We start from the raw sequence: 12,694 nt of genomic DNA, 5'->3' as shown, positions 1-12,694 counted from the left end.
GAAGCAATCCCAGAATCGGGCCAAGGCATTTTAAACTTTGTGACTTCAGCCTTCCAAGAAGCCCATTAGGTCATTTTATGAGGCAGGCTGGCCATTGGCCACGCGTGTCCAGGCGTCCTTTTGCATCTTTATGTTTTTCTCCTAAAAAGTAATAATTTACCCCTGACCTCTGACACCTACTCTCCCAAGGGTCTGTAGTCACCCTGAAATGGCAGATTGGGTACCACTCTTCCTGGGACAGATGAAATGCCAGGGGCCAGTGGCAAGTCTGGGGCTCTGCCCAGCATGGACCAGATTCCCACACAACCGTCCCAGGGACCCGCTGACTCTGCTGTGTCCCCTCAGGCCACATTAGGATCTCGGACCTGGGCCTGGCCGTGAAGATCCCTGAGGGAGACCTGATCCGTGGCCGGGTGGGCACCGTCGGCTACATGGGTGAGTGTGGGTGCGGCCCCTCCCAGAGCCCACCCCTCGGAGCCGCTGGGCTCTTTGTGCAACTTGCAGCGGAAGCGGTCACGGTGGGGAGTGGGAGGTCTTAGCCTGGGTTGGGGGAGCGCTGGGGCCCCAAGGTGCGACTGGACTACACTGAGCTCTTTGCAGCCCCCACCGCCAGCCCCACCTCTGTCTCAAAGCCAAGCCACTGCCAGGGGCAGGGGCAGAGCTGGCAGGCGGCGCTGCCTTGGGGGAGGTGGAGTAGGGATCCGGTGAGTTGGCAGACAGCCTTTCAGGGAAACCCTGAGAAGAAAGGGAGTCATTAGGAGGAGCCCAGAAAGTGTCACAAAGTACAAGTCTAAGTCGATACCAGCCTCGGCCTCCCTGCCCTGCATTCTCAAGCCTTCTCCAAGACTATCATCCTGGGGGCTGCAGGCAAGAACCCTGGAGCAACGCCAGTCCCCTGGAATGCTCCTTCCAATTAGGGACATTCCCTGGGCCTCCTCCTGCACACCTCACACACACATGCCCACGTACCGCAGGAAGTAGGGGACTCCAGAAAGCTCTGGGTGCTGGCGACATTGTTGTCCTCTACCAGGCTTGTGCCAGCAGCACATGCTCAGGGTTCTGGACTTTGTCTCTGGTGCTGGAGGCTCCTTTTCAGATTGCACGACACTTAGGAACCTGTGGGGGGGTGTGTTTCTGTGTGTATGTCAGAGGTGTGTGTATCCATGTGAATGCTGATAGATGGACAGATAATAGATGACAGACAGATGAATGGATGGATTAATAAATAGGTGGATAGATGGATGGATGGATGGATGGACAAATGGGTGGATAGATGGCTGGCTGGGTAGCTGGATGATGGATAGATGACGGCTGATAGATTCATCCGTGCACCTTTGTGAGTATCTGCTGCATGTGTGCATTATGTCCTCCTGCACAGAGTGTTGCAGGTGTCCATCTGCACAGCCTCTCCTGTCTGCATTTGTGTGGATGCATTTGCCTCCCTGGATGTATGTGGCCTGCCTGATGACCTGAAACTATCTTTTTTGCATGTCTCTGTTGAATCTATCATTCATTTTATCAAAATGTTAGAGAAGCCATAGTGCGAAGCTGTTTGAACTCCAGATAAATTTAAAATCATCTTTACTTTGGGTAGATACACCTTCGTTCATTGAAAATGTGTGCAGCACCTTCTGTGTGCCAGGTGTCATACCTGCTACGGGGCACAGCAGGGAATAAGGTGGCTGACATTCTAATGGGGGAGACATCAAGGGAATAGATTGCTTTCATCCAGTGTGGTCAGGCTTCTGAAGCCACAGTCAGAGTCTTTTGGGAGCACAGAGGAAAGCAACCAGGACAGGCTCCCTGGAAGAGGTGGTATTTGTAGCAGTTGGTGGGTAGGAGTCAGCAGGGGGAGGAGGTCCCAGCCATGAAGCTCCAGCCTTCTGTGAGCAGCACCGTCACTCCTGGGTGCAGGATGCCCTGAGGCCCAGTTGGCATGAGTCACGTGTGCCCAGGCTCTGTCCTGCCACCAGCTGCCTCTCACCTCTTCTCGCTCCCCTGCTCTGCTCCCAGCTCCGGAGGTCCTGAACAACCAGAGGTACAGCCTGAGCCCCGACTACTGGGGTCTGGGCTGCCTCATCTACGAGATGATTGAGGGCCAGTCGCCCTTCCGTGGCCGCAAGGAGAAGGTGAAGAGGGAGGAGGTGGACCGCCGGGTCCTGGAGACCGAGGAGGTGTACTCGCACAAGTTCTCTGAGGAGGCCAAGTCCATCTGCAAAATGGTGAGCTCCCAGTGAGCCAGACACTCTCCTTGGACTGGGGGTCTGGTGCTGGCTGCCCTCCCCGCCGCCAGCACAGAACAGCAAACAGGCTGAAGGTCAAAGGATCGGGGCACACTTGGGTGGGGCCATGAAGCCACCAGGCCCGAGGAGCGGGCACTCCTGGCTGTGACCTGGGGTGGGTAGCCAAGGCTTCCAGGCAGGAGCCTGGGGTGGAGGCGGGGCAGCCCTGTGACAGGGGAGGTGGGCTGAAATGAGACACCCTGACTTCCAGCTCTGGGGGGGAAAGGGATGATCCCAGCTGGTCTCCAAGATACAAAGGAATCTTGGGGAAGCCCTGACCCTTGACCTTAGGCCTGCTCCTCCCGCTCTGGGTCCCTGGGCGCTGGCTTGAGGCCGGGGTCTGCAGGAGTAGATGATGATAATTTCAGTCTTTGAGCATCTTATTATCAAATTTTCCATCCACTCAATGGAACATTGGTCACACTTGCTGGGGTCCTGTGTGTCAGCATCTCTGGATAGTGAAATTTGACCTGGCCACAGGCCAGGCTCATTCGGAGAGTGACCACTAGACAGCTGGGTGGGTGGAGCCAAGATGGGGTTGGGGGTGGGGGGCTGGAAGCCAGACGGAGGAAGGAATGATGGGAGCCATCAAAAGTGGAGCTGGGAGAGCCCGCCCCTGGACTGCGGCCCGTCCCCCCGGGCCCAGGTGGACCCACTTCCTTCTCCGCCTGGCTCCCAGACTCCCAAGTCCCCCTGTGCCCCTGGGGCCCTCCTCCTTCTGGTGCCTGTCCAGCTGTGCTGGCAGCCCCACTGCAGGCAGTTGCCCTCTAGTGCCAGCCACATGGGGATGGAAAGGGCCTGAGCATCTGGCTCCAGACAGGCCAGCTGGCCCTCAGGGTGGGGCTGCCCTCCCTCCCACCTGTCCAAATCCTGTGTGTAAACAACCAGGCTGGAGTGCAGGGAAGGGCAGGCCTGGGGAGCTGATTAAAAGGAGCGAAGTTTCTGCTTGTAGAAAACCCTGGGCTGCACTGCCAGGGGCCCAGGACCCACCTGGCATAGCTCCTGCCCCCAGAAGCCACCCCCCTGGAGCCATCTGACCACTTCCTCTTACCAGCCTCAGTCTGACGTCACAGAGGCACGGAAAGTAGGGTTTGGGCTAGGTCTGCCATCTGCCCACTTCCAAAGGAAGAGGAACCATAGATCTGTCATTTGCATGTGTGAGAGACACTGAGGGAGGGGTGGCGTGTACACAGACAAACACCTGCCCCGACCACATGGCCTGGGGGCCAGCCGACAGCTGGGCGCTTGCCTGTGTGTCTGGGGCCTCTAAGAAAACAGGCGGTCACAGCAGCCAGAGCTGGGGTGGCAGGGCCAGAGGAGCGAGGCAGAAAAAGGCAGGTACATGGAAATAGGGGGTCCTAAGGATGTTTGAAAACCACAGGCTGGGGGGACATGCCAACAATACTTAGTTATGTTGTAACAAGGTGTCCATCCAGTGGGACCTAACTGGGCGAGGGATGGAAGAGGGAGGTCAGAGCACCACCAAATGTCCAAGGTCAGGGTCGAGGATTCAGGGAAGCAGGTCTTGAGAGACCCCAACAGGGGCAGGGGGCATGCTGAGAGGACAAAGAGGCACAGAGGGCCCCCTCCCTGCCCACAGTCATCAGCTTTGGGGCCAGGACCAGGGGCACTGCTGGTCCTCTGCTGCCTCCTGGTGGCCACTGAAGGAAAGGCAGTGGCTGAGCCTGGGTTTCCAGGTGGACCCGGGCCTGAAGGTGGAAGTCCCAAACCAAGGTCCCCTCGTCTTTCTCAGCTGGAAGAACCTTTAAAGGCCTCTGGCCTTGCTCCATCTTCTAAAAAATGACCCTGGGGTCTTGGGCTTCTGCGCCCTTAACCACAGCCCGTCTGGTCTGGCAGCCAGGCTTGCTCTGTCACCACCGTGGGATGCCCACTTGGGACACAGCAGGGCCTGACTCTGAGACCATGGGGGCCCCAGATAGCTCCAGCCCCACCTGCTGAAGAAGGCAGATGGCAAGGAAGCTAGTCCCTGGCCTCCGGATTCTATTGCCCATAACATCTTAGCAGCCACAATACCTCCTCCACTGCCCCTGGTGTGTCCAGAAATGCATCTCACTGCACTGTCCCATGGGTCCAGTTCCTAGACCCAGACCTCAGCCCACCTTCCTTAGGCCCCTACTGAGTCCTTTGCCACTGGCTCTGTAGCCATCTGAGTCTCACCCATCCCCCAGCCCATCTCTAGTCCTCCTCTTCCAGGAAGGCCCATTTGCCTGCCCCACCAACCCCAGCTCCCACAATCTCTTCCTCTTGCTTCTTCTGGTTTATACCCGATACTGTATTTGCGAACTTTTTACCTGATGTCCAGGGTTGCAGCATATAGGTGAGTATTTATTTCAGACTGCAGTGTCTTAGAAAGAGGTGACTGGTAGATCAAGATTTTTAAATGGGGTGAGTGCACATAAAAACCTGGATTTTCTGGCTTCTCTTGTAAAAAGCAGAAGCCCTGGACACAGGCCAACATTTATGCTGGGCTGGAGCTGATGGGCAGCCTGGCACAGCCCACCCGGCCCACCCCTCACCTCTGTTGCCCTCCTTTGTGTCATCTGACCAGCCCCTGCAGACTCTCAGGTCTGCAGCCTCTTGGGATTTCTCTGAACAAAGCCCTGAAGAAGAGCATCTGAGGCCCTGGCCCCATGTGCAAAACATGCCTGGGTGGTCAATGGACCAAAGGGTGACACTGTGAGCGGCTACGTCATGGCTTAGTCCCTTCAAGGCTGTGACCTGGTGCTTGCTCGCTGCCACCTTTCATTCCTTAGTTTGTGGGAGGACAGCGCCAGCAAGGCTCCCCTCCAGACCGTGAGCCCCAGGAGGCCCCCTGCCTGCTGGCTCTCAGGCATGAGCACGTGCAGAGGGCGCCAGGGTATTGATGAAACAAGACTCCCTCCGAGGTGCAGGCTTTGATTTTAGTCTCAAAGCAGACACTGAGTAGATTCCAACTGCATACATGGTGTGCTCAGTGGAACAGGGAGGAGAGAGAAGCACAGGGCAGGGACACTGGGACTGCGGGGAGGGGCTGATGCCCTGTAGTCATCTGGTGGCCCTGCCCCATCGTCAGGGGAGGCCTGCTTCCCCCAACCCCCACCCCATCACACCTTCCTCCCATCTGGCTTGGCTGCCTTCCTCTCCTGTTAACCGTCCTGCCTTTTGGTTCAGTTGAGGACACTCCTCTACTCTAACCATCCTTGGCTCCCTACTACCTCCAGATGAAAATCTCACCTCTGGATCTGGCCTTCAGAACCCTCCATCACTTTCCCTAACCATTTCCACCCTGACCCATCCCCCTCACCTTATCCTTCACTCAAACTCAACGATGGGTGTCCCCCAAACACACCCTGTGTGTCCCTACTAACCTGCTTGTGGTGACATGGGTCCCCCCACCGATGCCTTCTCCCACCTTTGAAAGCCTGTCTCAAACGCCCCTTCCCCAGGAGGCCTCCCGACGCTCTAGCTGGCAGCCAGTTCTTGCACCTCTGCCACCATGGTGCCATATCTCTATTGCCTTGATGGGCCCTCAGAAAGTGATTTTGCTGAGGGTCCTCTGTCCCGGGCACCTACTGGGTACAAGTCTACGATGGACTTGTCAGTTCAGTAAATGAGCGAGAGAACCTCCAGACCAGCGCTTGCCCTGTGTAGTTTATCTGGAGCAGAAGAGGTAACACCAATTCAACAAACATTAGTGGGTGCCAGGTGTGTGCCAGGGACTGGGCAGACAGTCGTGGGGAGAAAGAGGATTCCTGCTCTCCTGGGGGCTCCAGGCATCTAAGCACACTGGGAATGGGGGGCCACAAAGCACGCCATGGCTCAGGCAGCCACCCTGAGCTGGGTGCTGTCTACTGGGTACCTGGGGTGGGGCGGGCTCTGTGCAAGCAAGAGGAGGGACATCCAGGAGGGCTCAGGGACACACATGTGAAAAGGAGGTGACCACAGGTTCTCCGGAGCCCCTCTGCCCCTCAGAACTCTAGGCAGGAGGAAAGGCCCCCAGGCACGTCCTCATGGGGCTCTCTTGTCGCAGCTGCTTACTAAAGATGCAAAACAGAGGCTGGGCTGCCAGGAGGAAGGGGCCGCGGAGGTCAAGAGACACCCCTTCTTCAGGAACATGAATTTCAAGCGCTTAGAAGCTGGGATGTTGGACCCTCCCTTTATTCCAGATGTGAGTAGCCTCCCCAGCCTGGACTGAGTCTGTGCGCTGATTTACGACCTTTGACTTAGCTAAACATTCGTGCTGGGGATGAGCCCCTTGGGCAGCGGGCAGCCCTCGTCCTCCAGTAGCAAGACATCGCCCAGTCTAGGGGGTCTCTCTCCACCCAACCTGGAGCCGTCACCGCTATGAGGTCCTCATCTCCAGAATCCCAGACTCCCAGGTGCTGTGAGAGGCCTCCTCAACTGACCTTGAACTCCCAGAGGGCTGGGCCTGGGTTTGTCTCTGTGAATCCCCCCACAACAGCTCAAGAGTATGTTTGGTGGGCAAGTAAGATATAAAACATCATCATGGTTAGGATACCAGGCCCATAGCAGTCCTTAGGACAGCCCCGTGGCCAGATGCTGCTGTTATTCCCACTTTGCCAGCAAGGAAACTGAGGCCTACAGGGGACATGTGACTTTCCCACAGTGTCTAAGCACCACAGCGGGACCCCAGCCCAGGTCTGTGTGGCTGCAGAGCCTGCGTGCTGATCCAGCTCCCCTCACTGGCCTCTGATGTGAGAAGGGCCAGGTGGTCCTCCTGGGACACCCCCATCAGCAGCCTGTGTGAGGCAGTGGTGGCAGGAAGGGGCCCTGAGTTCTCATCACCCCAGCTGGGAGACCCTTGATGTCTCTGAGCGAGGGCAGCCCAGGTTCCCAGGGTGGGGGTGACTCCCTATCAGAACCCCCAGGTTTGGCTGGGGGGCGCCAGAGCCATGAACAGAGCTCCAGGTGACGACGCTCTGCCCCTCCTAGCCCCGGGCCGTGTACTGCAAGGATGTGCTGGACATCGAGCAGTTCTCCACCGTGAAGGGCGTCAACCTGGACCACACGGACGATGATTTCTACTCCAAGTTCTCCACGGGCTCTGTGCCCATCCCGTGGCAAAGCGAGGTGAGTACGGCAGGGTTGCCGGCTTCGCCCAGGGTGGAGGTGCAACGAGGGCAGAAGAGGGACGGCTGGGTGGGCATCCCTGTGGCCGGACCAGGGCGTGTTGTGGTGCTGGCTCAGAAGCTGGCTGGATGGGAATAGGAGGCGAGGCAGACACGGCCTGGCTGGATAACTCTCTTTAGGAGTCTGACTGGGAGGGATGAGAAATGGGGCAGCATTGGGAGGCCTGAGGGGATGGAAAAGATGGGGCAGGGGTCCTGCAGCCTTGAAAATAGGGGGGACTGGAGCATTGGGGTGGAGGGGGAGCGGGGGGGGGGCGGTTGACGGGCTGGAAGATGAATACTGCCCCCTTCCACTTCCCCTGTGGCCGGCTGTCAGGGGAGAGGCAGTGGGCAGGCGGGGAGCTGTCTGGGTCTCAACCCGGTGAGACAGAAGGCAGGTGGAGGACCTGGCAGGACCAGGCTCGGGTGGTGTCGCCCCAGGCTGGGCTGCTGGGATTCCTTTCCACCCGAGATGACTGATGCAGCCCTTCTCGCCGCCCATGTTCTGACTGCTTCTCCAGATGATAGAAACAGAGTGCTTTAAGGAGCTGAATGTGTTTGGACCCAATGGTACCCTCTCACCAGACCTGAACAGAAGCCGCCCTCCGGAACCGCCGAAGAAAGGGCTGCTCCAGAGGCTCTTCAAGCGTCAGGTGAGACCCCTGCCCCGGGCCTGGCCCTTCCATGCCGTTGAGAGCAACTTGTGGGGCTCGGGAGACTGGGGGCAGCAGCCGCCTGGAAAGGACAGGCAGCCTGTCTGAAGTGCCCTGAAACCCACTAGCAATGGGGTCCCCAGAGCAGAAGGGGCAGGACCAGCCCAAAGTTAACCCTTCCTCAGGGTTCCTCAGCCCCATCGATGCTTTGGGTTAATTCTTTGTCGTGGGGACCATCCTGTGCATTGGAAGGTATTTAGCAGCATCCCTGGCCTCCACCCAGCAGATGGCAGTAGCACCCACTCCCGTGTGTCCATCAAAACTCTCCAGACCTTGTCCAATGTCCGGGGTACAAAACGCTCCTGGCTGAGAGCCATTGTAAAGGCAGACACAGGTTATGTAGATCAAGATTTGACATAACAAAGAACAGGGGGTACAGATGTTGGAGAGGTGAGACCTCAGAAGCCCATGGCTCCTGAGGAGGGTCCCTCCTAGTTTGATGCTGTGCCCTCCAGCCGGCAGTCAGAGGTGAATGTCCCTTAGGAAAAGGTGTCTTCCCTCAGAACCTGTCCCTGGATCAAGGGTTGGTGTGAGACAAATGGAAGAAATGTCCCAGGAAGGACCCGGCAGGCCTTCTAGTGTGGGAGAGGACCGGCAGACCTCAGCCCTGCCACCAAGAAATGGCCACAATAGCGCCCCCTCCTGGCCTGGCCCTACGAGAAGGCTTGGCCCCAGTGTTCCCATCCCGGAGCCTGGAGGCCCCTGGTTCCTTACTGTCCTCCTCCCTGCAAGGGAGCAGCCCCTCACCCCAGGAGGATGAAAAGGTGGGGGGAGGTGCAGCTCTGTCCCCTGGTCCCGGGACTCCCGGCTCCCTCCCATTTAGATAACAGGGAAGAGGTGGCTGTTTGTGGAGCTCCACCATGGACCAGGCCGTGTGCTGGGTGTTTTTTGAAGGCGTCTCTTATATAATCTCCCCAAAACCCCAGGCCTTCATTCAACTGTCTATTCATTCCACCAATACGTAGTGAGTATCTACTGTGTGCTAGGCTGTTCCCTGAGGACTTGAGATACATCAGCAAGCAAAATCACATTCCTCCTTTGGCACATCTTGAAGTGAAGTGTGAGCCCAGGATGCGCTACCATTACCCCATTTCACAGATGAGGAAACTGAGATAAGGACCTTGTCCAAGGTCACTCAGCTGGTGAGCCCCTGGGGACGATCTAGGATAACGGAGCCGGGACCCCAGATTAGGCACACGGAGAGAAAATGCAGACTGAGGCCCAAGTTTGCGGTTTTCTCTAAGAATATCATGTGAGTCTCACATCCTATTCCATAATACACTCATATCCATCTACTTTAAAAATACAATTTCCAAATGCTTCCAAGTGAAACTGAAGTTCCAGAAAGGAATGACCTGTCTCATCCCCCAATGTGGCCAAGCCCCCCAGGACGGCCCCAGGTCCTGGGATAAGCACTCTCTGTGGAGGCCCTGACCCTTCTTGGTTGAGTGGCAGCTTATTGAACCTCCCCCAGCCTCCATTTGCCCACCTGAAAAATCAGGATGGAAATGCTCGCTGCCCAGGGTTAGGAAGAGGACTGAGTGAGGTGGAGGACGGTGGCCTCGCATGGTGCCCAGCACAACCACCAGTGGGACTCTCCAGTCTCTCTTCTCCTGTGACGTGAGGCGCTCGCACCCATGGGGGTGCCCAGAGGGTGCCCAGAGTACTGAGGACAAGCAGCTTGTGGTTCCCAGGCCGTGCACCTGCTAGATAGAGCCCAGGGCACACACGGTCTTGTTTCCTTCTCCAGCTCTGGGCAGAAGCGGCTCCTAACCCACGTTGCAGGCAAGACAATGGAGGGAGTCAGTAACTTGCCCAAAGTCCCTCAGCTAAGAAGGGGTAGATTTCGAATTCGAACTGACAGCCTGACTCTGGGCCTGCAGGCCTAACCACCTAAACATTGTCAGAGAGGCCACCTCCTGCCTGCCTTGGGTTATTAATTGCATAGCTCTTCCCAGGCACCGGATAACGCCCTCTGCCCCTAGGCGTGGCCTCTGGACAGGGTCTGCAGGGGGAGAACAGGAGGCAGCAGGAAGCAAGAGAGGAGCTGGTCGGGGGTCCCGAGCCCCGTCTTCGTTTTCAGATCTAGAGGTACCTGTGATGTGAGGGGCCCAGGGCTCGACTCTACCATGACTAACTTCTCTCCATCTCTCTCTCCTCCCTGTTCAACTCCCTCCCAGCATCAGAACAATTCCAAGAGTTCGCCCAATTCCAAGACCAGTTTTAACCACCACATAAATTCAAACCATGTCAGCTCAAACTCCACCGGAAGCAGCTAGTTGCTGCTCTGGCCTTGAAGTCCATGGTGGGACCAGCCTAGACCCTTCTTCTCCTTGGAAGTGGACTTGTGCCCAGTGGAGCTTCCGCACTGGCGGGACAGACAGGGGAGCCCTCCCGGAGCCAGGGAAGGAGGCCATCCACCTCCTCGATGTGGAGCCTTCAGGTTCCTCAAAGAGATTTCCACTCAGGTCTGTGTTCGAAGGCGGCCCGCAGGCCGAGGTGGATCAGATGTGTCTCGGTCGAACATTGCAATAGAAATCCAATTGGATACGACAACTTGCACGTATTTTAATAGCGTCATAACTAGAACTGAATTTTGTCTTCGTTATTTTTAAAGAAAAGTTTTGTAAATTTCTCTGTTGTCTCAGTTTACATTTTGTATATTTGTATTTAAATGAAAGTCAGACTTTGAGGTTGTATATTTTCTGTGTAGCCACTGTTAAGCCATGTGTTTTAAGACATTTGAGGGGTGGGAGTGGGGATTTACCAAAAAAAAAAAAAAAAAATGAAAGAAAAAATGTGACTCAAGACTTCCAGAGCCTCAAATGAGAAAATGTTTTTATTAAATGTAGAAAAGAATTCACATTTCACTTTTAAAGGATTGGTTGTATCCATCTCTATAACCCTTCCCTTGCTTTGGTATCACCTTTCTGTTGGCTTGTAACGATCTGAATTAAATGCTCAAAGACACATTGGGACTTCACCCCCAGCCAGAATGTCTTCCGTTGGGGTCCACGGAGTTGCCTGGGGCCAGCTCTGCCAAGATGTGCACTTTTCCATTTGGGGTGCACAGCGCCATTGTTCCTTTGGCCTCAGCCTCCTCTTCCTTCTGGAAGGCAGCCGGTACACGGAGCTGAGGGTCTTCAGCACAGTGGTGTCTGTGCCTCTTTCTTTCTGAACAGGTTCTGACTGCTAAAGCCAGTATGTCTCCAAGAGGTTTGCATTTGGGGATTGTTTTATTCTATTGTTAAGAGAGGCATAGCAATGATAAGGAGCAGCTAGGGGCCCAGGAGTCCCAGACCCTTCCAGCCCACAGAAGCACCAGGGAGCAGGGCTCATGGGGTCATCCTAAATGAGAGGGGAGAGGCTCACCCAGGATTTCTGGGCACGTCCCCTGAGTGTTTACGGGGTCATGGGGTCTTGAGAGCTTCACAGAGCCCCACAGATTCACTGGCCCGGGTGGCATGGATGGGTGGAGTTGGCCCTACAAGCAAATGAGATGCCCAAGGAGAGGCCAGGCCACCACAGAAGCTCAAGACAAACTCACTGTCACTTGTGGGAGCAGTGGGGGCAGAGGTGAGTGCTAATCAGGCATCTCAAAGCTCCAGGCACAAGTAGCCCCAGGAGGACTCAGCATTGCCAGACCAGGGCCTCGGAAGGCAGTCCCGGGGCCCTCTGAGCATGGCTGTCCAGCCCCAGGGAGCCGCCGGCCTCTCCCTGCTGCCTCTACAAGGCGACAAGGAGCAAACCCTCCTTTGCCTCCTCTCCGGGGCGGGGTGAGTGGTTGCCTCCCCGAGCTTCCCTGCCTGCTGAGTCCACCTCAGTCAGACCTGGGTTCTCCCGCTGTGGGCGCTGCACTTCCTGCAGCAGCATCTCCAACTTAAATACAAATTCTGGGCTTCCCCCCAAACCTACAGACTGGGATTCTCTGGGAGTAGGGCCCAGGGATCTGTATCCGTAAAAACCTCGCCAGGTCATTCTGCTGCACCCTGGAGTGTGCGAATCACTACTTCAGGCCGTTGGTGGGGCTTCAGATGCGACCCTCCCATGCTTATTTCTCCAGGTGACCGGGCAGCTGTGGAGCCTGAGCTTCTAGGGAGGAGAGAAGCCAGTAGGTCAGCCTTGTGTCCCGATTTCCATGCTCCTTCCGCAGAGTGTGCCGTTGGGCCCCGGGGCACACTGCGAGAAAGGGGCCTGACCTTTGCAACTGACTGTCTTGAGGTCATTTGACAAACAAAGGGGAGAAAAGAAACAGCTGGGCCTCCCTCAGACCCCTTTAATATGCAGTGTTATTTTCTTGGAGACCAGCTCTTATCTCTGGGGCTGCTTCCCCGACCCTTCTTGGGCTGAATACAAGACGAATACAAACAGCCATATTCAACTTTTGTTGAGGAAGTAGAAAGCTCTTTGGCCAGTATTTTAAGATCCCCAACTCTTACTGACCCTCCTTTCTTAAGGAAAAGAAGGACAATCATCTTCCTGGGACCGTCCCACCCTCTGGTCCAGAAGTTTCATTCATTTTGCCCAGCTCACGGCCACCCAACCCTGTCCAGGTGCACTGGTACGAAGA

At 56.2% G+C, this 12,694-nt stretch overlaps 1 protein-coding gene across 5 annotated transcripts in view; it reads left to right on the top strand.

Moving 5' to 3' along the window:
• Positions 1-11,107, top strand: part of GRK5 (G protein-coupled receptor kinase 5) — a 199,407-nt gene extending 188,300 nt beyond the window's left edge. For all 5 annotated transcript variants that reach the window (XM_010969871.3, XM_045506558.2, XM_045506557.2 and 2 more), the window contains 6 exons: positions 346-435; positions 2,014-2,222; positions 6,313-6,450; positions 7,236-7,373; positions 7,933-8,064; positions 10,305-11,107. In XM_010969871.3, coding sequence (XP_010968173.1) covers positions 346-435; positions 2,014-2,222; positions 6,313-6,450; positions 7,236-7,373; positions 7,933-8,064; positions 10,305-10,403 — 806 coding nt within the window. In that variant the 3' untranslated portion in view covers positions 10,404-11,107. The remainder of the gene's footprint in view (positions 1-345; positions 436-2,013; positions 2,223-6,312; positions 6,451-7,235; positions 7,374-7,932; positions 8,065-10,304) is intronic.
• Positions 11,108-12,694: the final 1,587 nt, after the last annotated feature.

This window comes from Camelus bactrianus, chromosome 11 (assembly GCF_048773025.1).
Source record: "Camelus bactrianus isolate YW-2024 breed Bactrian camel chromosome 11, ASM4877302v1, whole genome shotgun sequence".
In the NCBI taxonomy this organism is placed as follows: domain Eukaryota; kingdom Metazoa; phylum Chordata; class Mammalia; order Artiodactyla; family Camelidae; genus Camelus; species Camelus bactrianus.
This window is presented reverse-complemented; position numbering and strand designations above follow the sequence as displayed.